Genomic DNA, 24,172 nt, shown 5'->3' with positions numbered 1-24,172 from the left:
CACGAACGGCGCAATTCGTGTCCGGTGCGCCCCTTGTGAGAGGAACCGGCGGTCCACTGCTGGTTGACGGATCTTCTCGATAAGCTATTCCTCTCTTCTCCCTCTCTCTGACCTCTGTTCATCGGCCAGCGAACACTCCAATATCCAGGCGGTCGTCACTCAACCACCCCCCCCCCGTCCCCGCCCGCGTGCGCGTCCAAGTCACTCCCTCACCTCAGTCATTCGTTTCAGAAAGCACACCCCCTTCGCCTGTCTATCAGCACGTTGCACCTAATACATTGCCGTCACTCAGGCATACACTCCCACCATCACCTATCTATCTATCTATCTACCTACCTACTTACTTGCTTACCTACTTCTGTCACGCCGAAGTTGCCAAGCCACCATAGTACCGGCCGACGGGCTGTCCTTCACCCGTGCATCAGGTATCGCACACCTCTTCCAGGAAGGAGCGACCCAAAGTCACTGCCACGGCCGACCAGCGCTACCGTTTCCTCCAACACGACGTTTGCAGTACTCGCGCCCTACCCTCCCACCGGAACAGGCCAGCGCGCGCTGGGGGGTGACTGCCAGCTGCCAGAACATTGCCATCATATCATCCAACCGGGCCTGTCTTCTCTCCTGGATCAACGATCGCGATTTCTCCCCCCGTCAGCAAACACACCGAGTTCGCTCGCTAACGCCCATGTCACCCCAGTCGGCCACCTCATAGCCAGCACCCAACTCCACTCTCGCACCTTCACACGACGCATAGTATTCCTCCTCCTCACCCTCCTCCTCCCGTGAAGGCCCGCCGCTCTGCCGTCGCCATGAGGGAGTCCTTCGCTGCCCTCCTGCGCACGGGGGCCGGCAAGCTTGCGCTCTCGCTGCTCATTGCGTCACCCACTGCCACCGCATACACATTCCGGCCTGTCCCGTCGCCGAACCTCGAGCTGACCGAACTGGGACGGATCGCATTCACGGGCGACTTCGACTCCATCTCGCTGTACGAGTACGAAGGACAGAGCCAGCAGTACCCCGGCCGCAATGGCGCCCTCCTTTCGCGATATCCTAATGGCGTGTTTGCGACCATCAACGTCACCGATGCCGACATCAAGGCCATGTGCTCCCTGCAAATCAATGGCGCTGAGCGCGTTGTTTTTGCCGGTAACTTCACCAGCGTTGGGCCGATGCAGACCCCCGGAGGCATTGCGCTGCTCGACCCGACGAATGGCAATGTGGACGCCTTAACCGGCCTCGATGGCACTGCTAATACACTCTATTGTGATAGAGATAATGAACAAATCTACGTTGGCGGAGTATTCACCGGCAAGAATTCGAGTAATGCCATCATCTGGAAGGATGGATGGCAGGACCTGTCCTTCAATGGCTTCAACGGACCCATCAACTCCATTGTCCGTGCACCCAATGGCAATCTCATCTTCGCTGGGGAATTCAACGGTCTAGGATCGGTCAATGCCACCGTCTCCGCCGAGAATAATACGCAGACGATTCCTGTCGGCAATGCCAGGATCTCCGCTCAGACAAGCTCCGGTCTCCCAGGACTCACGGACCCCAGAAACATCGCCTGCAAGAGCGACTTCAGTACCCAGGGCCCAGATCAGACGTGGCTGCTCGCCGACACCTCGCCGGGCTTCTGGAAGGCCGACTTTGGCTTTGGCTTCGAACCGACTCATCTGAAACTGTGGAATACGGATATCCAAGGGCGCGGCACCAAGACCTTCCGCTTCACGGCCCTTCCCGATGGTGGCATCTTGAACATGACGTATGTGGACCCGGCGACAGGACGAAAAGCCTACTGCGACGCGAGGTGCCCTCTCCCACAAGGCAACACAACCGTACAGGATTTCACCTTCGTTAATGTCGTCGGCATGAACTCTTTTCGAATCGATATTTCGGACTGGTATGGTCAAGGAGCTGGCCTAAATGGCATCCAGCTGCTTCAGGAAGCAATGTACTCGTACGCCATCAACGACTTCAACGAGCCGGAGAACTGCGGCTCCTCTGGAGCCCGATCCGAGGCAACCTCCACGGGACCATGGCAGGTCACTCCATCGCAAGATAGCACCTCCCAATATCTCACCGCCGTTCTCCAAGGAACGCCCGTGGATACCGAAGCAGCCACTGTAACCTTCTTTCCCGACATCAGACAGTCTGGCAATTACTCCGTCACAATCTACACACCTGGCTGCCAGGGCGATGGCACCTGCGGTTCCCGTGGTCGAGTCAATGTCTCAACGACGATGGGTGACGGGAATGACTTCTCGGAACTGTGGCAGACCAACAATTTCGACAAATACGACGAGGTGTACAATGGCTTCATTGATGCCACCAGCGGCACTCGGCCTTCTGTCGTACTTCGGCCCGCTGCTGGGCAAGGTCCTTCGCCATTAACGCTCGTCGCACAGAGAGTCCGGTTTACCCTTTTGCGGGCCACATCTGGCAATTTAAACGGCATATTCGAGTACAAGCCTGGCGAGAGACCCGACGCAAACGACTTCTCCGATTCCGTCATCAACGCAGCTGGTGCTAGCCTGTCTCCCCGTGAGAAGGCTCCCGTCATCACACTGGCCGTCGATGGTCAGACCTTGTACGTTGGCGGCAACTTCTCATCCGATGACGGCCGCAACAACATATTCCGCATCCAGGAAGGGGCACGAGAACCAACTGCGCTTGCTAAACAAGGATTGAACAGCCAGGTCATGACTTTGTTCCACAATGATACTACTGTCTACGTGGGCGGCAACTTCACCAACACTGGCGACAACAGTGTCCCGGGCTTGAATGGCGTAGCCGCTTACACCGACAATGCGTGGAGACCACTTGGTGCTGGCGTCGATGGTGTCGTTTTGTACCTTGTGCCCTTTATCCTCAATGTTACCGACAACGTCCCAGAGGAAGTCTTGGCCGTCAGCGGCTTCTTCAGCCGTGTCAATGCATTTGATGACAACGAGGCCACGGCTGTCAACGATTTTGCAGTCTGGGTACCATCACGTAGCAATTGGCTCCACAACTTGGACTTTTACTCACTTGCCATGTCAGGAAGGCTAATGACGTATGCGGACGTTCCTGGAGGCGAGCGATGGTTCGGAGGCTCCGTCTCGTCTGGTGCTCTTCTTGCTAGTGGGAGCGCAGAGCTGAAGAGCGGCAGCCACCTTGCACTACGTCCACTTCCTATTGACATCCGAGCCCAGGAACAGCAAGCATCTCTCCGCAAGCGTGCTATCACCGAAGGTCAGAACATGAACACGACGGGAATTCGCACCGGTACCTTTTACAAGGAGAACAACATGAACAAGACCATCCTTGCTGGTCACTTTGCTACGACTGGTGCTGACGACCAAAACATTACCAATCTGCTCATCATTGATGGGAATGACGCCAACAAAATCACCGGATTTGGAGACGAGCTGGACGCAAACTCGACTTTTGCCACTGTTGCTGTACAGGATACTGTCCTGTTTGCTGGTGGCCGGGTTACCGGCCGTATCAACGATGACCGTGTCGCTGGAGTGGTGGCCTACGATCTCGCGGGAAACAAGTTCGCCGACATTCAGCCGCCTCCGCTTCAAGGTATCAACGTCACCGTCAATGCGATTGCACCACGACCAAAGTCAAATGATGTTTATGTTGCCGGTGTCTTCCAATCGGCTGGCGCTCTGACCTGTGCAGCCGTCTGCGTTTGGAACACGGAGCGTAGCCAATGGACTGCTCCAGGAAACGATCTTGGTGGGCAGGTGTCGTCGCTTATATGGATCGCAGACACGAGGTTGCTCATTGCTGGAAATTTGACGTCCAATGACAACACGACTACCATTATGAGTTTCGACTCGAGCAACGGCCAGTTTGCCATGATCACTGATGCTGACAAGCTCCCTGGCCCAGTCAAGGCTCTGACCATTGCTACTGACAGTGGAGACGAGCTATGGGCGGCGGGTCAAGGTGCTGACGGTGCTGCTTACTTGCAGCGATTTGACGGCCAGAAATGGACTGCTGTGGACAGCGCCATGTTTGGTGCCAACACAGATATTCGTGGTATCCAAGTGGTCAGTCTATCAGAGGAGCATGGGCAGGCGGACATTATCGATTCAAGACAAGATCTCTTGCTCATGGGGTCCATCAACATCACTACTGGCAATTTTGGCACTGCATCTGCCGCCTTGTTCAACGGGACATCGCTCATTCCGTTCCTGCTCGCTACGAAGGGCCAAGACGGCGAGACGGAGCCCGGTAGTCTGTCGTCCATTTTCGTCGAGAACCCCAACTACTTTTTCATGCAATCCAGTAGGTCTCCATGCAGGAATAACTATGATGACAATATCTAACGTAACACTAGGAAACCACCTTGCCCTCTGGGCCATTGTCCTAATCGGCCTCGCCATCGCCCTCGCCTGTACTTTCCTCCTCGTCGTGGCTGGCATCATTCTCGAATGGTTCCGCAAACGAGCACAGGGCTACTCACCTGCCCCGCAGTCCTACCCCGACCGGTTAGGCAACGTAGGCCGTCTGCCGCCTGAGCAACTGTTTGGTACGCTGTCGGGTCCGAGGGCGCCAGCCATATAGAAGACATGGTTTGGAAGGCTGGCAAGAAGGAAGTGCAGGTGTAGAGGGAGTTTGGCGAGTTTTTGTTCGATGGAAGTGATGGGAGACGTGCGAAGAAGCGCGCGGCTTGTGAGGCCAAGGCCAAGAGCAAGGATGAGGAGTCCAGATGGACTTTTCCAGCCTGACCTGGGGAAGTTGTATAATACGACTCCTACCCTGCCTCTTCCAGACATTCGGACAGGCGTGAAACCAGAAGCAAGGCAAAGACGCCCAAAACGGCAGCCAAATCCGTCGTACCTGCAAAAAACAAAGCAACAAAGTAGCAAACCTACCGGGCAGTAGTGGAAGAGTAATTTTTTTCTCAACTTTTTTGAAGAAACATGACACTCAGTGTTTTTCTTTCTTCTTCTTCTTCTTCTTCTTCTTCTTCTTCTTCTTCTTCTTCTTCTTCTTCCCCGGTATATCATATTTGCTTCTTTTTTTCTTGTCTTGTCTTGTCCCTTCCTGTCCCGTCTTTTTCCAAAATGCTTTGCTTGCTTGTTTGGCAGGATACCCAGTCCGACCTCTTATCTCTTTTTGTTTTTTTCTTTTGGGTTGGTTTGTTGGTTTGTTATACCTAACTTACAATATGCACTATTCGAGCCGTGTGCTTTTAATTTTTTCGTCTTTTGTTTGTATTTGTATTTGGGAGGGGAATGGGGGAGACGAAAACGGGAATGAAGGAGGGAGGGGGTCGAGTGTGCTGGTGTGTAGTGTTTACTTTGTTGGTTGGATGGTTGGTGTGTGTGGTGTGTGGCGTGGTGTGGCGGGAGTGCCAAGTGCGGTACACCGACTGACGATGGGCTTTTTTTTGAATGTCGTGCTTTTTCTCCCACACACACTTGCATACGCACACATACTTGTATCTTGCTTTTTTTTTTGTGATACCAAGGGGTTGGGGATGGGGTGGTTTTGTTGGTAGTGTGAGGGGGAGTGTGAGAGAGGAGGAGAAGAGAAGGAGAGGGGTGGGAATGTAGAATGTGTGTTGAAGGGATTCTTCGAGTCAGAGTCAGAGAGTGTCATCGTTCAGGGTTGGAGGAAGGAAAAGTCAAGGAGTCAGTGTGTAAGCTCTTGTATATATGCACGACATCAAACATGATCCATTCCATCCATCTCCCCGCATACAAAACAAACCACTCCTCACACCACAGCCAAGCACTTGCTCACCATCTACCTTGCCATGCTACTAATCATCTCCCTCTGCGTCGCCCGATCCCTCTGCACCCCACTCAACCCCTGCACACTCCTCAAATCCCCCACAACATCCTTTGCTTTCCCAAAATACACCTCCTGCAACAGATTCCGCATCTTGAGCTCCATATCCTCCACCATCTTTCCAATATTGGCCACGTGCGACGTGTCGTCTTCGACGGCCAGATCGGCTTCTACCTGGCGCACCATGTTGCCCGAGAGGTCGAGGGCGGAGATGGACGGGGACGAGGTGCCGAGCGAGAGGATGACGGTGGATGTGAGTTTGTAGTGGGCGGTGCGGGTGCGGTCTTGGGCGTCGAAGACGTGGATTGAGTCCCAGGAGCCGGTGGAGGTGGGGGAGGGGGTTACGGCTAGAGGGGTTAGTTTTAGATATGGGGGTTGGGGGGAAGAAGCGAGGGGGTTGTTACCTTTTTTGAGGAGGACGCAGCCGGCGAAACCGTCGTCCATGTCCCAGAGGTATACGCTTGATATGCCGCCTTCAAAGTATCTAGGCCGCGTTCATCGTTAGCCGGGACTCTCTCTCTCTCTTTAATTTCCTGGTTCATGCGCGGCTAGACGCTGGGTTGGCGTTGCATGGGAAGTACTCACAACTCGCGATACACATCAAAGGCCTCATTTGCCTTGATTTCCATCTTGCGGACCCTCTCGCTCGGAGTCACGCCCTCTTCAATCGGGGGCTCAAACTCGTTGCTCCACGGACTGCGCCAGCTGTCTCCATCACGGTTGTAGTCGCAGCAGAGGAAGTCGCGTTTGGTCTTTGAGCACTTCTTGACGGTCAGGGGAATGTCGACGGATTCGAGGAGGTCTTCTTCTAGCGAGGGGTTGAGGGAGATGATGGTGCTGACGTTGCGTTGGACGTCGGAGGGGTTGAGGCGGCGGAGGAGGTCTCTGTTGGATGTCAGTGAACCAGTCGGGTACATGGTCGTGTTTTTGTGTTCGTCTCCGAAACACAATGGCCTGGGATCTGCAGGTAAGAAAAGAATGTGCCATCCAACTTACAGGGCAGAGTCGATCGGGTCAGCCATTTTGTGGTAGAGTCTGCGGTAGGCCTCGGGGCTGGTGTTGGCTTGTGGTGGGACGTGTTGTTGTCTAGCTCGCAGTTGGCCCGACCCCTCCATCTCCACCGGCTCAATGTGGTCGGCGGGGCGGCGGCTGGCGCGCGAGTCAGGATAGTCGCCCATTTGGGGAATCCGGCGTCTCTCGTCTCTTGTGCGACTATAAAAGGTTGTGTCGATTTGGTTATGTCGATTTGCCCAGTAATGTCGAACAACAAGTCTAGGTTCGAGGTTGGGATACTTTGGAAGGAGCAATTCTTCCGAGTTTGCATGTGCTTAGCTGGAGGTCTGCTTGTTGGTTATTTTTTCATGTCCCTTGGTGCTTAGGTACGACGATGTCTACTCTTGCTGTCTAGAGCTTTCGTCACTCTCAGTTTATGGTGCAGTTCGAGAGACATACAATGTCGCTGCAATCACGTTGTGTAAAAGGGTGGCAACGCAAGTGTATGTGCATCTTGTTACAAGCGTTTGCCAGTGGTGACCTCATCATGGCCGCTCCTGCTGGTTTCATGTCCGTGTCCCTCTCCCTACTCTCACCCAGACTGAGCAGCTTACGACCCTTCAAGCATACTATCTCATGACATCTCCTCCATCCACGACGGGAGTATACATGTAATCTCAGTACTAGAATATAGAGAACAAATCTTCGGCAGAAATGAATCCACGTGCACTTTCCCATTGTGACGTGACAGTTTGCAAAATCAACCTTCACCATCACCTAAACATGCCATGTAGACCTTCTCCAGCGCCCAGAAAGTAGGTAATAGTAGTTAGTAGTGCAATCTGCGGCATGTCTCTACTGGTTTGCTCCACTTACTGCAAAGGTGAGGCTGGTATGAGCCGGACATCAGCAGACATGCACGCATTCACCTTCACCTTAATCATCAACACACTAGACACTCACCACAAGGAAACACACATAAAGCCTGCATCCCCCCGCACATAATCCTCTCTCTCTCTCTCTTCTCATCCACATCACTCTGCTCTGCACAACCTCCCATCTGCCAACACACTTTCTCACTTACTTCCCCCACATCCCCAACACCCCCACCACCAACATGTCCGACACCGAAAAGGCCACCGCCCCTGTCTCCGCCAACCCTTCTCCCCACTTCACCGAGCGCGAGCTCATGCTCCTCGGCTGGGCCATGCAATCCCTCAAATCCGGTCCTCCAGAGGTACATCCCCCCCGCGCTCCCCACACCATCCCAACCCCAACTAACAACCCCCCCCCCCCCCCCTCCCAGATCGACTACGAAAAACTCGCCGCCTTCGCGGGAATGAGCAACCACCGCTCCGCCAGCAACGCCTGGGCCAAGCTAAAAGCCAAACTCATCACCCCAACCGACGGCACCGCTCCCCCCGCCACCCCCAAAAAAGCCAACCGCAAAAAGGCCCTCCAGACCGACGACGGCGACCAAGACGAGCCGACTCCCAAGAAGACCGCCACGCCCCGCAAGCGCGCGGCCAAGAAGCAGGATGTCGATGGTGATTTGGCTTCGCCCAAGAAGAAGAGCCGGGCCAAGTGTAAGTCGATGTGTAGGCTTGTTTGCTGTAACCCTGGATTGTGCTGATGGTGTGGGATTTAGCTAGCGTTAAAGTCGAGTCGGAGGATGAAAAGGATGGGACTTCTCCTAGTGAGAATGGGCCGGAGGAACCTGCTGTCGATGAGATTTAGACATGTTTTTGCTTGTCTTCGCTCCGCCGAGTGCAGCAATCGCATCGACTGCCCAAGTTGTTGCCCTCGGGCGCATTCACATGTTCGGTGTGCGTTTTCAGGGTGGAATTTTTGCCTTGGTGGATTTCTTTAGATAGTCTGGGCTATGTATCTCTCTGAGAGGAAGGAAAATCCCCGGGCGTAACGGGTGGATGTCTTGTCCAGTCCTAGTTTCTCGAAGGCATGAGAGTGGAGGCACGAGTGGAGGCAGGAAGGAGTGCGGGCATATTACCTACATGGATCTCAGCCTGAATCTCCACTATTCAAACCGTTTACCTAATCATCCCATCCACCCCTCTACATGAAATCAAACACCCATGATACCATACTTCCACCCTCGCCCCATCAACCACCGCAGTTCCAACCAGAGCCTCAACTAGCCCACTCCCATCCCATCCACCTCCCCCTTACAAAAAAGCCAAAGCACTTCAAACGCGATACCCATGACCTTCTAGATCTAATATACTGATTTCCATACACATTGAACCTGTCCAAATATAATTTCATCGAGGCTGCAAGATTGTCTGATTCACAGTCCCATGCTAATCCAAGTTGCTTCACCGTCCAGACCCCCACCCCTTGAAAAACATAGTCTCATAAAGTAGCCCGAGCACACCATCTATAGTCTTTGCATAGAGACCATCACTAAACACTCAACTCGAATGAACTTTATTACCACGCCAACGAAAAAAAATTGTCAAGTTCACACACTCTCTCTCTCTTGTCAAGCAATCACAACCCAAAACGGGCATAAAAAACCACCACCGTTCAACACATATACAAATGCAAAACTCCAATACCATCGTATCTTCCAAACGCTAAACGCTAAACGCTAAACGCCCAATGCTCAATGCTCAATGCCAAATGCCCAATATGCCACCAACCTCTACCCCACAAAGAATTAATCATCTCTGCAACCCCCCTTGAAACCCCTTGATTACCCGACACCTTGCTTCAGCAACTTCATGTCTAATAATGCTTTTGTGTTTTCCATCCTACAACTACCGCCGACCCTGCTGCTGCTGTGCATTCTTCACCGCCTGCGCCTGGTCAAAACTCGCTCCATAAGCTTGTGTGACCGGTATTTGTTGTTGATAGCCCATGTTGCCCATGCCCTGCTGTGCACCCGGATGCGTAAAGTACTGTCCTTGAGCCGTCTGTGGGCTGGGCGAGACCCAGGCACCGGGGATGCTCATGTGCGGTGTCGCAGCCTGTTGGGGAAAGTATTGTTGTTGCTGGAACAGCAAAGGGCTGGGTGTCGTGTATGCCATGCCCACCATCCCCTGGGGAGTTCCTGGACCCGTGGGCATGCCCATGACGCTGGGGGCACCCATGACACTGGGAGCGCCCATGACGCTTGGTGTGCCCATGACGCTAGGTGCATAATTGCTCTGAGCCATGGCGTATTGCTGCTGCATGGCTTGCTGCTGCTCTTCCATGTATGCACGCTGACGTTGTTGAGTCTCCATCATCTGGCGATGCTGGGCTTGCAATGTCCTCCTATCAATTTCTGCTTGCATACTGGAAGAGTGGCCTTGGCGATTCGCCTTCACTGCTGCCTTCTCCCTCTCGCGAAAGTCAATATAGCCAGTCAGTCCTGTCGGAGCAGGCTTCTGCAAGTTCTTAGGCTCTTGCGACAGATCCAACAGGGGAGTGCCAGTCATGCGCGCTACTTGTTCTTGCTCGCGCGCCGTCAAGTTGGTCGACCGCTGGTCAAGAAGCAATTCCGCGCCACGAGATTGGGGCCTGCTAAGAGGCCGACTCAAAGGGCGGGGCCCTGGAGAGCCGCCGTCCGGACTGTGTCGGAACTGACTCCAGTCTCCCGAGTGCGAGCGTCCAAAAGGAGGAGGAGTATGCGACTTGGCCCTTCTGTGTGCATACATGAGAGCCTGTGGTTGCTGCGTGGCACGATGCATCACCCAATCTTCGGGATCCAGCCTCTCCCTATCGGGCTGTGGCGGTGATGCCATGCCAGGCTGCCATGGTACCTGTCGCGAGTCGTTGATCTGAGGCGAATGCGAACCACTGCGCATGTGCAGCGCGCCACTAGGCGTACTACGCCCTGAAATGTACGATTGACGTCTCTGCTCGTTCGGAGTGGTTGCCAGGTTTTCCTTTGAATTGGCACTGTCGTCGTGCAACATTTGTGTCATTGTACCACTGGTACCAGGCCGCTTCTCATCGAAACCTAGGGCATAGGTAGGACCAAAGTCGAATTTGGGCACATCGACCGGTACTGGGGCGCCATCCCCACTAGTAACATAGGTTCCATCCGCTGCCAATTCGGCCTTGGGCTTATAGTTCGGGTCGCCAATAATCTTCAAAACGCCACTTCTTGGCCGGTCTTCTCTCCTCTCCGGAAGCCTGCGTGGTGGTGGCGGCGGCTCTTCACTAGCCACACTGGCATAGTCAGGCTCCGACGAAGCCATGGTATCGTCTTCATCGTAGCGGCTGCTAGAAGTGCTGTGCTGGCGCACTAGCGCGGGACTGCTGACAAGAGCGTCGAGAGCGTCGGGATCGACTACCTCGTTTCGTATACTGTCGAGACTTGAGCTTTTGGTCGAGTGGGTGTCATCCTCATATAGGGCTAGGGGGGACCGACCTGGTACTGGCTTACGTTGAACACTTGCGCTCTCAGAGCGCGGACGATACGGGAGTTCTTGATTCGGCGATGCTTGCCGAAGCTCCGTATGCTCTGGGACAGGCGGAGCTGTAGGCTCATACGTTGCCTGAGACGGGACGAACTCCGAGTGCTCAACATAGGGTGACGCAGGAATCGTTGACAGTCGATTGCCCGAATTGTTGTTCGAAGGCGGTGGCCGGGTGTTAGAATTCAAATACAATGGCTGACTATGGTCTCCGTTTCCATTGTAGTCGCCGCTTCGTCGGCTGTGTAAGCTTTCCTGGGCTCGCCATGCAGCCGCAGCACCAGCGGCCGCTATGCCGGTGGGGAGAGAAGTATTCGTAGCGTCGGCCATCTGATGGTAGGTGGCAGGGTCGACAGCCGCGTTGGGCATCATGGTAGTTGGTACATTGGGGCGGACAGGGGGCTTTTGGTTCGCCGCATGCGCGTGAAGTGGTGGGAGCTCGACGGGGCCTTGAGGTGGCGCGGAAACGTCCGTTGGTGGGAGTGGCAGATTTTGCGGTTCGTGGGCGGGACTCTCATCATTCTCGTACGGCTCATAGGATGCAGACGAGCGATTATTGGCTTCGTTGTAGGTTCCATGTGGAGGTGGTGTCGGCGCACGGTCATCTTCATAGACCACTTGGTTTTGTGCGCGTCTCGAAGCTGCGGTTTGATACTGATGTTGGCCATTGATCTGCTCCGACACCGAACGTTGATGCTTAGGGTTAGCAAATGGCGAGGCTGCAGGTGCTGTGCCGACGCGTCGTGGGCCTGGGACTTCCAGATCGAACTGGGCCTGTCTGGTAGGAGAGGATTGGCGTGTGGAAGGATTCGAGCGGATAGAGCCGCGATCTTCGAATCTTGTGGTCCTAGTCGAATTCAAGCCTGCGCGACTGATCGTGTTCCTTCGGCTTGCCCTACTGTACACGGAATCCGTGTCAGCCGGACCAATTGCCATGCGGGTGGAAGTCAGATCCTTGAGCTGCTTCCTCCATTGACGCTCCGACCAGTTCGCGCTCCCTTCTGTATTGATCAAGCCTACGACATCCCACAGTTCCAGGTAGCCATAGCGTCGGTCAGATGGCATTGCAAACATCAGACCGCGAGCATCCAGAACATCCGCAATGAGCTTCTTCGGCCGTCCATAGAGGTTGAAAGTGTCGAATACGGGGAAGAGGAACTGGAGCATAATCTCGAAACCTGACACGGCTGGACGTGCCTCGGGCATGACAAAGACGAATCCTTCTGTCGTGCTTTCCGGGTTCGAGTGCACCGTGATCTTGCCCTCGATTTTCACCAGGGTGGATTGATCGATTAGCGGCTTCGACTGTGGGTAGATTGCGTAGCAAGAGTATGCCTCCGTTACCGTTGCAATGGGCTTTGTCTTCTTGGTGACCTTTTTTGTGTCGTAAAACTTCATGTCGCCCTTGAGGACGGTAGGACGTTCATAGACATTGGCCTTCTTCTGCGTCTTCTGCAGCTTCATGTACTCCTTTTGATCTGGTGGAGATACGACGCACCAGCAACGGCGCCAGGGCGTTCCTGCGCCAAACCGAACACGGACCCAATCTTCATACTTGTGACATTGGCGGTCCAAGATGCTGCGAATGTTGTTCAGTGATTTTCCCTTGCCGGCAATCAGGGCCCCTGTGTAGGCTTCTTGCAGCGTCGTATGTTCGTACATGGCGAGGCGAATGCCAGCCGTCCACTGGGAGAGCGCATGATAGGAGTCGAAGTGGAAAAGGTACTTGTTGCTTGCGGCCGTCGACACACTGAGAATGTTGTCGAGTTTCTTGCCATCCTTGAGCGTCATCGAAGGGACCTTGATCGGTCAGCCAGTTGACGTGCATGTAATTAGCGGAAAACGGACCATGTGAATTGCAGCGTCGGTCAGATTGATAAAGCTGGGCAGCACTTCAGCGTCACCACCAGCCTGGTCTAGTGCACTTGCGTCCCACAGCGAAAGAATGGTGCCTACGAGCTGAACGAAGTATTCTTGCCATTTTCGATCCGGCGCAGGCCGGCCACCTACACAGGCTAGCAGTCAGTATCCCAACCCGGGTGGTCGTGGAGAGGAGCCACGTACGTGTGTCGCTATCGTGGAACTTGAGAAAGTAGCCCTCCTGGTACAGCTTGTTCGAGTGGCTGTTGAGAAAGGTGAAGATGCGCTGGAGTTCTGGCAGGGTGTCCTGGCTGACCTCCATGACGGGAGGCTGATAGGTTTGAATCATGGACATGGGGCGCTGCGAGGCCCGCGAATCGGAGCGTTCGCGCTGGAATGACTGCGAGCGCGAGTGTGACTGGGGCGAGAAGGAGTCTGGAGCGGTGGCTGAGTGGTTATAGGAGGCAGAGGCCGGCGGTTGCTTCGTGGTAGGCGATGCGGGGGCAGGAGATGCTGGGCCAGGCGAGGCTCCAGCCGACGGGGGATTCTTGTGTGCATGGGCATTGCCGCCCCATTGCGACATGAAGGAGAGGACTGTGGGCGGACGAGGACGGAGCATTAGTCAATGTTTCGCCGCAGACAATGTGGTGAATCAAGAGTGGGTGTACGAGCGAGGGATGGCGGGAGGGGAAGACAATGGAGGGAGAGGGGGGCCATGGTTTACCTCTCTTTGGACGACCCATGACGGGCAAGAGCGATCAATAGAGTCTCGGTTGCAACGGATGTGGCAGGCAGGCAGGCAGGCAGGCAGGCAGGCAGGTTGGCTAGGAAGGTAGGAAGGGTAGGAAGGCAGGAAGGGTAGGAAGGCAGGAAGGTACGGTAGGGATATAGGTAGTGGGAGGGAGAGACACGGCAAGTGCTCGCGGTCTACACGCGCCCCGGTCGTCGCTGCTGTAATGGATGGGAGAGATGCAGGCTGCGAAGAAAAGAACAAGAGCAAGAAGAAAAGGGCACGGGGACGGAGGAGGGGTGGGCGAGGGAAAGAAACAAGGTTTGCAGGCGTGCAAGCAAGATCAGAAGATGTCAATAGCGAATGACTGGGGATTGTTGTTTTTGAGGAGAAGCAGCAACACAAGAGAGGCAGGCGGCCAGAGGGAGGAGGAGGAGAGGGCAGTGGACGGTGGACGGTGGACGGTGGACGGTGGACGCGCAGCGTGCGTCTGTCTACCAGACCAAGCCAGGGTCGACTAGAGTGTTGTGGAATTGGCTGGGCACAGGCGCGCGGCGGACAGGGGTCTGGGACTGGAAGTGGACGAACAATGACGAAAAGAAAGCATGGGGAAAGCAAGCTTGGGATCGCCGCACAGGGGTGGCTGGAGTACAGTGAGACGGTCTATACATAGGTAGTCCGACCAAAAGACAGCTGAAGTCTTATAAAGTAGTAGTAACAACCCTGCTAGGCCGCACTGGAGGCCAACAGTCTTTGTGGGTAGGTAGTAGTAGTAGTAGTAGTAGTAGTAGTAGTAGTAGGGAGGAGGGTGTGCCTACTATAGAGTATGTGCCTACTTGTTGGTACCTGCGTCTGTTGGGCAAAGTTGGACAGGCAGAGCGAGATGCGAGGCCGCGTGTGTGCTTTGCAGCTTCCCAATGCAGCATATTCCCACCAAATGTCGCCCACGCCTGCTGATTGGGCGAAGGCGCCATTTGTCATGTATATTGTCTTGCACAATACGGTAAAGAATACAACGGCAATTGGCCTGCTCTGACCGCCGTGTTGTTGTGATGGTTGGTCGTAGGACGCAGGAATGCCGACGCCCTGGAAACGGGGTCGCGTAGAGTACTGCGGACTGGTCCTTGTGGACTGTGTAGGCATGTACTCCTACCGTGCACATGGCGTAGTAGCTTACCTAGCTACTGTACATACCGCTACCTGTCCCGGTGTCCTTCTCTGCCAGGGAACATGCACCGAACCCTGCCATGGCATCTGGGTAGTAGGCTGCCTCGAGGTAGGTCTTGTAGAGTAGGTACATGCCCAGGTATGCATGCCCAGCTTCTTTTGACTTTATTTTCCGCCGACCCTATTTTCCACGCGCGTCATGCACAACGTCATCATCGAGCAGGGAGAAGCTTTGTACAGTAGAGTACGTCGGGTAGCTGTCTCCAGGGGTCCAATCCAGTAACCGGGGCCGAGAGAAAGTACAAGCACAACGTCTCCCAACCAAGCCCTTGCTCATGGCCACCTATGGTAGAGTACTGACTGCCCAGCTTGTGGCCATCATCCAATCTCGATGCAAACATCACACCACGCACGAAACAAACAGGAAAGCCAACAGCCCATCACAAACATGCGGCTACCACTGCCGAGTCCCGACGAGGGAGGGCACTGCAGGGATGTGTCTGCCATGGTGGACTGCACTCCATCGTACTAGTTATCTCGGCTAGTTTGAGGATCACGTTACTTGTCTTGTGCTATGAACATAGCCAGGATGTAGCAGTGGCAAATCACATGATACTCAAACTACCTGAGCGCATGAGTATCCTAGAGCACGGTGTAGTAGTAGTAGTAGTAGTAGTAGTAGTAGTAGTAGTAGTAGTAGTAGTAGTAAGTACTCTACTCTACTCTAGTCCATGGCTTCTTCTCGGCCCGATCCCAGCACCCCATCCCAATAGAGTACGGCACTGGGCCGACATCTGGACATCTGGACATCTGGGCGCAACTCGTCAGCACGTGATGTAATACGCAGTATTGACATGTGCACGGTTGGATGATCGGCCAAACCCAAAGCCCGCTAGCTCGAACGCGTCCACCAAATTGTATGTCATCGTCAAAGTCGCGCCCACACCACGCTGACGCCCATCCAAAACGTCAAAGTCAAGTGGAAACCCACTCCACTCTCTCAAAAAGAAAAACTCCCATCTTACGCAAGACTCCCATTTCTCTCCCACTGCCTTTTCCCAACATTGACTCGTTTCGCGACCGAGCGCAGTCGCAACGACAAGCCCTACCAAGCTTCCTGACAGTGCGCCACGTCTCCCATGTGGTCTGCTGCTTCCCTAGCTCTGACCAGAATATAGCCATCCATTCCTCTTCTCCCTGACTCAATCACACCCGCTTCGCAACCCTTCTTTTCAATGGCACGCAAACGCAAGGTCGAAGAGCTACGGGAATCCAGCAGCGATCCTCTGTCGGCTTTACACGCTAAACGCACGACCAGCACAAAGGTCGACTGGTCTACCATAGACCTGCGCGACGACTTTGATGGATTCCAGCTTTCGGCTATCAGGCGCAAGCCCAAGAAAGAAGCCGTCAAGCCAGTCACCGAGAAGCAGAAAACAGCCATCAAAACCAGTAGAGCGACCGAAAATTACAAGAACGCATCCATGAGTGCCCAAGTGGCGCAGGAGAATCCCTTCCCAGAAACGGATCTGGCGGACGTCTACTGCAAGGTCGAGCCAGCGCGCGAGTGGGAGAGCACCCAGCGCTATCGCAAGTTTACTAGTAATGGCCCCCTATCCTGCCATTTATTTTTGGGGTCAGAGAAGCCCATGCTGATGTCGGGACACAGTCAGCGGCGAAGAATTCGAAATCAACAACTTTGTCTTCATCAAGAAGGATGCAGATCAGTCGGGTACACGAGAAGTCATCGAACACTGGATCGCCAAGGTTCTCGAAGTGCGTGCTGGTGATTCCCTACACGTCTACTTGCGCGTCTACTGGGTATATCGGCCAGAAGACCTTCCCGAGGGGCGACAGCGACATGACGGCGAATGCGAGCTCATAGTCAGCAATCACATGGACATTATCGACGCCCAGTGCGTCCAAGGAGCTGCCGATGTTATATACTGGGATGACAGCCCCGACAGCTCAAAGTTTCCGGCGCCCGATCAGCTGTATTGGCGGCAGGCTCTGGACATTACCAAACGCAAGGGCTCTCAATTGACCGTGTGTTATCCTCTCCTTGGCCCTATTTCTGCCTCCATCACTAACGGAACGTAGAAGCTAAACACATACTGCGTCGACAAGAAGCCTAGCAATCCTGACGAATCTCTTGTACAGTGCCCCTCCTGCTCCATCTATTTACATGCGCGCTGTCTTGAGGAGCATGCCGGGAAAGCTGCCTATAAACAACATGCGCCGGCGCAGTCAAAAAAATCCAAAGACAAGTGGAGAGACTCGTTCGAAGCCACACTCAGCACATCCGACACCAAAGAACCGCGCCTCACCGTCACCGACAAGCGCAAACGCAAAAACAACACCACCTGGCACGTCGACATTCACTGCCTCTCCTGCTCCCACCTTATCGCCTGCGCCCCCACCACCGTCCCCACCCCCTCCACCCCCTCCGCCCAACTCCTCAACGACGACGAAATCGAATCCGAATCCGAAAACCCCTCCATCACCCAGGATCCCAGTAGTCCCCCGGCCCCCCTCGACGCAGCCAACCTCGCTATTGGCGACCTGCCCACCAGCGCCACTGCACCCGCCTCCCCACCTGCCGCCTCTCCGGGTGAGAATCCACTACCCAGTTCCCCCAGCGGCAAACCACCTACTAAGACCCCACCCAGCAGCACTGCCAAAACGGGGCCGTGGACGGCCGCGGGGATCGAAGAAGAAGAAGCGGGGACGCCAGCGCAGAATTAAAATAGAGGATCCAACAGGTGGGGTTGGGAGTGTGGCGTCTGCGGCCGACGATGGTGTGGTTGATGTCAAGACGGAGGAGGGAGAGCGCAACACGCTGTTGGCGTTTGAGCAGGCGAGCCGACGTGTCACGCCGACTGCACAACTGCCTGTGCCTGGGTCCTTGTTTCGGTCTGGTGTTCGGTCTGTCCAGAGATTGCTGTGGATGTCTTGAGGGAAGAGTTGTCCTTGCGTGTCGCGTGTCTTTTGTCTTTCTTCATTTTGTGTACCACCCCTCCCCAGCAACCACCTTTTTCTCATCCCTTTTGTTTCACATTCTCCATGATACCCACTTTTTTTCTTTCTCTTTCTCCGGGTCGTACAGCTGAGGATACAGACTGTGCGCTTCTTTTTCTCTTCTTTTTCATACAGTATAGACATGTGAAATCTCCGTCTGAGATACGGGATCATGTATACATGGGAACAGAAGCGGGAGTGTTTCCCTGGGTATCAACGGCGTAGCGTATGGGGTATAGGGATGGATCTGGTATATGCGGCATAGGGATGGGATCGTATAGGTTATATGCGGTATAGTATGGCGTAGTTTGGCGTCGTATGGTATGGCGTAGCATGGTATGAATTCAGAAGCTACTGTGTATATCGGTATACTGCTATTTCAGTAGCAAATCCAATCGGATTGAAGCAGAATGAAGATGAGGGAAATAAACCAAAGGAAAGGAAAGTAAACCAAAGGAAAGGAAAGTAAACCAAAATATATCCCCAAACCCCTATACCCTCGTACCACCCCCGCCCCTACAAACAATACTCCACACCACTCCCTCCAGCACTCCCTTTGTGTTAAGCTACTTGCTTTTTTTTTCGGTCAGGTATACTTCTAGGTATCTACCTATACCCGAGCTAAACATGCTAGTTTTGAAAATCTATAGATTGGGAGGGGGGGTGGGGGGGATGTTACATGCCATTCCAAGTCATCTTTCAAGATTTCAGTGCTGGGTGGGAAAGTCGGCGTTTGTAAATACTTTTCTCCCTGGTAGATGATTGTCCCCCAAAAATAAAAATAAAAATAAAAATCATGTCCACTCGAAGCTTGCAACTCCCCTTGCCTCTCCTTGACCCTTGTCTTCTTCTCCTCTCTTCTTCTCCATCTCACAGGATACCACCTCATTCACCTGTGCAAGAAGTTTTGCGAACCAATCACGTATCAGGGCACGCTTTCCACTTTCCACTTTCCGCTTGCACTTTGCACGTGCACATGCACATGCACATGCACTCTCCCCAAAAAGACAAAAAAGACCAAAAAAAAATGCCCTCGCTGAATGCCAAACACTATTGCCACTGTGCCTCTCACTCGGTATCACCATCACCATCACCATCACTCCCGTCTGAAAGAGGAGAAGAAGTGAGAGATGCAGATAGAAAATTGATGTCCATAATACGTGCGGATTGGATATCCCTGAGAACCTTCGTGCATAGGGAGAGCATGCCATGCCATGCCATCTGTCGATCCCAAACCACGCACACAAACGCATCCCCCATTACGCCCTCAAAAGAAAGAGAGAATAAAACGCCCATGTAATGCAATGCATCCACCCACCCCGGCCCAACCGCCCCACCTCCCCGCAGCCATTCCCCCACAACCAGCCCTTCACACAAACCCGCGCACAACAGCACAAACGCCATCAAGACTGCAGCGCCGAAAAACCCGATAACCGACCTTTACTAAACTTGATCTTGACAATCATCCGGATTCTATCCCCCCTACTCCGCTCCACCCTGACCAGGCCCGTTTTCCCATTTCCACTGGCACTACCGCCAGCTGCACCAGCAGCACCAGCAACAGCAGAACCAGCAGCACTACCAGCGCCACTACCAGCACCCGCACCCCCCGGTTCCAAACTCTGCCTCTTAAAAGGCCGGTCATCCTCTGCAGCCCCGAGTTTCCGCTTCCGATTGGATTCACTGACGATGCGGGCCAGCGCAGCGGGCGGAACGCGGAGTTTAACAATCTTGCTCTTCTTAGGGCGCGGAGGCTTGGGCGCGGATGCCACGGGTGCAGACGAGGACGAGGAGGAGGAAGGCGTGGGACGGGAGGGAGGAGGAACGGTGTGTCGTGGAGAGGGGGCGGGGGTGTTTCGAGGCGAGGGACCGGCGCTGGGGCGTGGAGAGGGCGCGGCACTGGGACGGGGTGAGGGGACTGCGGAGCCGTTTGCATTCTTAGTGCGGATCTTGAGCTTGGGCGCTGGGAGGGGGATGGGGGATTGGATGGCGGGTGGTGTGGCGATGGCGGCGGGGACGCTGATGAGAGGAGGTCGCGCTGGTGCGGGGGCTGGTCGGGGAGCAGCTGGCTTGGGGAGTGGTACTGGTGTCCGTACAAGCGGTGTTGGTGCGGGTGGAGCTTGTTTCTTCGGTGGAGCCATGGCGGGTAATTTGAGCGGTATGTCGGGTGATGATGCGCGAGAGTCATCCTTGATGACTGGCGACGCGAGTGGCGATGCCTTGGTCGATGCGGGCGCAGGAGTTGCTGCTGGTGTGGTGGCTGTTGGCATCAAGTTGCTAGAATTCTTGAGCACTAATGGTGAATCAGTAACAATGGGTGGGGACGCAGCAGGAGACGCAGCTGCAGGCTTCATCTTGATCCCACCAAGCTTGAGAGACAACTTTGGAAGTGGAACGGGCCGCGGTGGCGGTGGTAGCACAACAGGTTCGACCGATCGCGCTGGTTCAGGCGGCTGGAATGGTCGCATCGGTTTCATGCGAATCTTGTCAGTCTTAGAAAACCGTACATTTCCTTTGCCAAGATGTTCCGCCTTCCAGTAGCGGGGATATTTCAACTTTACAAGTAGTCTGTTCTGCTTCAGATGATCAAAGACCATGTCACAAAAGTCCACGAGCTCCGACATGTCGCTGGTGGACAGTGTCGTGGACTGCAAGGCGCTTTCAATGGCCAGACGGAGAGTCTGATTGTCTTTCAAATCGCTTTTGAGCTCTCGCAAGGCTCCCTCCAGATTCTGACGAGCAAGTGCCGAGGCTCGCTCTAGGTTGCCAGCGTCTTCGACGACCAGCGTGTCCGACGAGCCACCGGTCGTCTTCTCTGGCATCCAGACGTCACCAGTAGCTATTTGGCCAACAGCCACACCAAAAATGCGGAGCAATTGCTTGCGGAAATAGGGGGACGGATCCGACCTTAGTTCATGTATCATGAACCTCAGTACACTGTCTTTACGAAACAGTCCCAAGCGAACAAGACATTCCCAAGCCTTTAGACGAACATTGTCGGCATTACCAAGCTGAGCGTATTGTAGAAACTCGGAGGGCTTGAATGGCGTAACTCGATTCAAGGTAAGCTTCGTTGCACATTCAAGTGCGGTTGTGGTGTAGATATTCTGATACGTCGGTATCCACTCATCCAGACGTTGGTATCGTGTGAGCTCTCCGATCGCTTTCTCTTGGAAACGTTGTTCAGCAGCCCACTCGGCAGGGCTAAGATCATCGTTGTTATTCTTGGAACTGATCAGGCAGTCTGCCAGACAGCGCATTAGTGTGGAGATGTAGTGATCGTCGCTGTAATCATTGCCACGATTGTCGTTGTACTGGAGAACGTCGAGCAGGAAACGCTTTACTTCCATGGGAGCTCTACCATCCTCACCTCTAATCTTAGCAATAGCTCTAGGAATAGCGCACTGGATAAGGTACGAGCTGCGGTCGGTAAAGTCGTTGGACCGCGTCATCGGAGAACCTGGTATGCAGAAAAGCTCGCGGAAAGCCTTCTTCAAGTGGAAAAGGCCGATCCACTCTGTTCGTTTCAGCGCGCTCTGTGCCATGACCTCAGCAGCCATTGTACGGATTCCATGAAAGTATCGACTGTCCATCAACGTCTTGATGAGGAAGGTCGAAATGAGCTTATGTCCTTCTTTTTGAGCCAGAAACTGGATTGACTCGGCCTGGGCAACAACGTCTTTGTCTTGCTGTAGCTGTGAAACGTACATATACGATGGCATGTCGTTTATAACTGTCTTGCATATCCATTCAAAATCTGCGTCGATCCTAATCCATTCATAGGCCTCTTGCTCCTGCTTCGCTTCATCTTCAGCAGGCCAGTCGTCGAGTCGCCATCCGGCGTGCTCCTCAGGTGTTGTGAAAAGATCCCCTAGCATGTAGAAGGTGACGTCTTCCTGCGTCTCACCGGATGCATCAAGGCCTGCAGCTGCCGCCATGCGCTCCTTGTTCAGACGGTTTCTCTTGAGCCGCTTATACTTTGTGTTGTATGGAATCTCCACCTTCACGCTAGCAGAGTTGATATCAACAATGTGTTCGTATGGCGTACCGTCCGCTTCGTGGATACGGATGGTCATGGGTCCCACAAAGGTTGGATACTCTGTGCCTGATTGCACCTCATGCCCCTTCTCTTTAGCCTCACGCATGAAGTCTTCTGCGGTGAGGCCACTCTCAATGCGCGTGATTGATGGCTGGGCTTGCTCCTGCGTAATTTGAAGTTGGACGACTTGCTTCTTTTTGTTGAAGGATGGGAAACACTGGAAGATCGGGCATCCAGAGCCATAAACCCACTGTGCAAAGAACGATTCGAGCTTCTGGTGCCCGACCTTTTCGCAGATATCCAAGAAATCGTCAGTGGCTATTGCACCGTTCGAGTACTTGCCTTGACGAGCATTGAATAACATCCGATAGAGACAGCGATCGACACCGTTCTTGCCGCTCTGCTTGACCAGTCGGTTGTGAAGGATGGAAAGGACCATGAGTGATTTGAGCTCCATAAACTCGCGTTCAGCAGGGTCTAACCGTACATATTCACCAAGACGTTGAAGAGAGGGCCGTTTCTTATCCATCTGGATGACCTTGTCCACCATCGATTTTTGCCGGAAGCGCCAGTCGTTTCGGCCAAAAAGGTCCCGAAGGTAGAGTTCAGCCATGAACCACGAACCACCGACTATGATCCAATAGTCTTCTGCATTATGTGCTACCACATCAACGCCAATCCACTGGCTGGCTACAGCGTGGACCAAGACCCTGGTGGTATACTCAAGTGGCTCCCACACAGTCTCTGGAAAGAGTAGCCGTGAGCTGCATATCGAGAATGAGGCTGTATGTGTGGTGTCGTATTCCAAATCATCCACAAACGCCAACTTGTACGCATTGCCAAAGGCATAACTCTGGAAGCGTTCGGTAAAGGTGTCGAGAGCTCGTGCAAGTATCATGCCACTATTGCGGACTTCATCCTCCTTTCCTGGCAGACAGAAAGCGTGCACTTTGATGGCGTTCTCTCCGAGCCGTTCATCGTCTACGGTGTCGCGATATTCGGAGAGGTCGACATGTTGAAAAGGGCCGATGACGAAGCCGATATGTTGTGGAAGTACAGGGTTTTCGCCGCAATCAAAGCTGGCAGTTTTTCGTGAAGCATCTGTAGGGTCAACAATCTTTACGCTGTCAGCTTAGTTTCGTGTTCTAAAGTACACCTTGACGTACATCGTCCGTCAGAGTGCCTGAGCAGATGACCTGCATCTCCATAGCCTTCTCTTCTTCGGAAAGATCCACTTCATCATCATCTGCATCAAGCATAACGCTATCAGCTTTCTCAATGCTGTTGGTCGCAGCCAGCGCATCCACAGCAGCTCCACGCGCATTCTTACTGAGCGCATCCCCCAATGTCCTTGGATAGCGAATGGACAGCTCGAATATTGTTCTTTGCTCCCCGTCATCGATGCATGGGAACAAGCAAGATGCAGTGCCAGGAAAGGGCGAATTGCGTGTGTAGGCGTGCGGGAAGCGGAGATCACCATCCTCGACTCCAGCAAAGTGCAAAGCGTCCCGGAAGTCATTCAATTCGTATTCGATTTCGAGCTTGAATGTGGCATAGAATATGCCCTGCGCATCATCGGCCATGCCCGCCTCAGAGGGCTTCACTTCGCGGACCTTGATGCTGTCAGGTACATATATGACTAGCTCATCGTCGCGCTCCTCAAGATGGCGCTTTATCCGGTTCTTGATGATGTGATATTGCCCAAGACCATTACCAGGATACAAGGTCAGATGCTGGTGAAGGTTCGAATATGTGAAGGCGGCCTTTTGCCCGTCAATTTTGATATTGGTCGGCGTAAGCTGTCTGCAGTGGAGCGATATTTGGCGCAGCTGCGGTTTATCAGGCTGTATTTCCAGTGTAGTGCGTCCTTTGACCTGGCGGGGTGCGAAGCTGAAGTCGAGCTCCAGTTGCTGTCGGTTGAGGGTGAAGGAGTCGCCCATCGATGCATCGTCCGCTGCAGCGGCTAGCTCGAAGGGCGCCATTTCGGCGACCGCAGGCGATCCTGCTCCCCGTATTTCGGGCGTCGTAGTGGTGGGGTGGAGTGTGAGGTTGACGTCGAGTCTGCTGGGCGATGCGCGTCGTCGCTAAGTCGCGACTGCGACAATGATTTAGCGTTGGCCTGTCAAACGGCCCGTGCGCCAAATC

The 24,172-nt window shown here is 54.0% G+C and overlaps 6 protein-coding genes across 6 annotated transcripts; 3 read left to right on the top strand and 3 right to left on the bottom strand.

Moving 5' to 3' along the window:
* Positions 1–809: 809 nt before the first annotated feature.
* Positions 810–4,563, top strand: IAQ61_004063 (uncharacterized protein; the record flags this gene model as incomplete). The annotated part of the gene is made up of 2 exons (XM_066096189.1): positions 810–4,284; positions 4,337–4,563. The coding sequence occupies 2 exons, from the start codon at positions 810–812 to the stop codon at positions 4,561–4,563; spliced, it is 3,702 nt and encodes a 1,233-aa protein (XP_065953507.1).
* Positions 4,564–5,751: 1,188 nt separating this feature from the next.
* Positions 5,752–6,974, bottom strand: CAP2 (F-actin-capping protein subunit beta; the record flags this gene model as incomplete). Its single annotated transcript, XM_066096188.1, has 4 exons — positions 5,752–6,143; positions 6,201–6,280; positions 6,382–6,681; positions 6,793–6,974. The coding sequence occupies 4 exons, from the start codon at positions 6,972–6,974 to the stop codon at positions 5,752–5,754; spliced, it is 954 nt and encodes a 317-aa protein (XP_065953506.1).
* A 932-nt stretch (positions 6,975–7,906) lies between these two features.
* IAQ61_004061 (uncharacterized protein) lies at positions 7,907–8,422 on the top strand (the record flags this gene model as incomplete). The annotated part of the gene is made up of 2 exons (XM_066096187.1): positions 7,907–8,026; positions 8,096–8,422. The coding sequence occupies 2 exons, from the start codon at positions 7,907–7,909 to the stop codon at positions 8,420–8,422; spliced, it is 447 nt and encodes a 148-aa protein (XP_065953505.1).
* Positions 8,423–8,986: 564 nt separating this feature from the next.
* Positions 8,987–14,262, bottom strand: IAQ61_004060 (uncharacterized protein). The gene is made up of 4 exons (XM_003838669.2): positions 13,798–14,262; positions 13,278–13,667; positions 13,062–13,219; positions 8,987–13,013 (listed from the first exon to the last, which is right to left on the bottom strand). Exons 1-4 carry the CDS (start codon positions 13,814–13,816, stop codon positions 9,567–9,569), a joined length of 4,014 nt encoding a protein of 1,337 aa, XP_003838717.1. The 5' UTR covers positions 13,817–14,262; the 3' UTR covers positions 8,987–9,566.
* Positions 14,263–15,889: 1,627 nt separating this feature from the next.
* On the top strand, positions 15,890–17,926 carry IAQ61_004059 (uncharacterized protein; the record flags this gene model as incomplete). The annotated part of the gene is made up of 5 exons (XM_003838667.2): positions 15,890–16,093; positions 16,149–16,572; positions 16,640–17,016; positions 17,071–17,581; positions 17,640–17,926. The coding sequence occupies 5 exons, from the start codon at positions 15,890–15,892 to the stop codon at positions 17,924–17,926; spliced, it is 1,803 nt and encodes a 600-aa protein (XP_003838715.2).
* A 513-nt stretch (positions 17,927–18,439) lies between these two features.
* On the bottom strand, positions 18,440–24,092 carry IAQ61_004058 (uncharacterized protein). The gene is made up of 2 exons (XM_003838666.2): positions 23,194–24,092; positions 18,440–23,144 (listed from the first exon to the last, which is right to left on the bottom strand). Exons 1-2 carry the CDS (start codon positions 24,007–24,009, stop codon positions 19,392–19,394), a joined length of 4,569 nt encoding a protein of 1,522 aa, XP_003838714.2. The 5' UTR covers positions 24,010–24,092; the 3' UTR covers positions 18,440–19,391.
* Between the last annotated feature and the right edge of the window lie 80 nt (positions 24,093–24,172).

The sequence above is a fragment of the Plenodomus lingam genome (assembly GCF_022343315.1).
Source record: "Plenodomus lingam strain CAN1 chromosome Unknown contig_19, whole genome shotgun sequence".
Lineage (NCBI taxonomy): Eukaryota > Fungi > Ascomycota > Dothideomycetes > Pleosporales > Leptosphaeriaceae > Plenodomus > Plenodomus lingam.
This window is presented reverse-complemented; position numbering and strand designations above follow the sequence as displayed.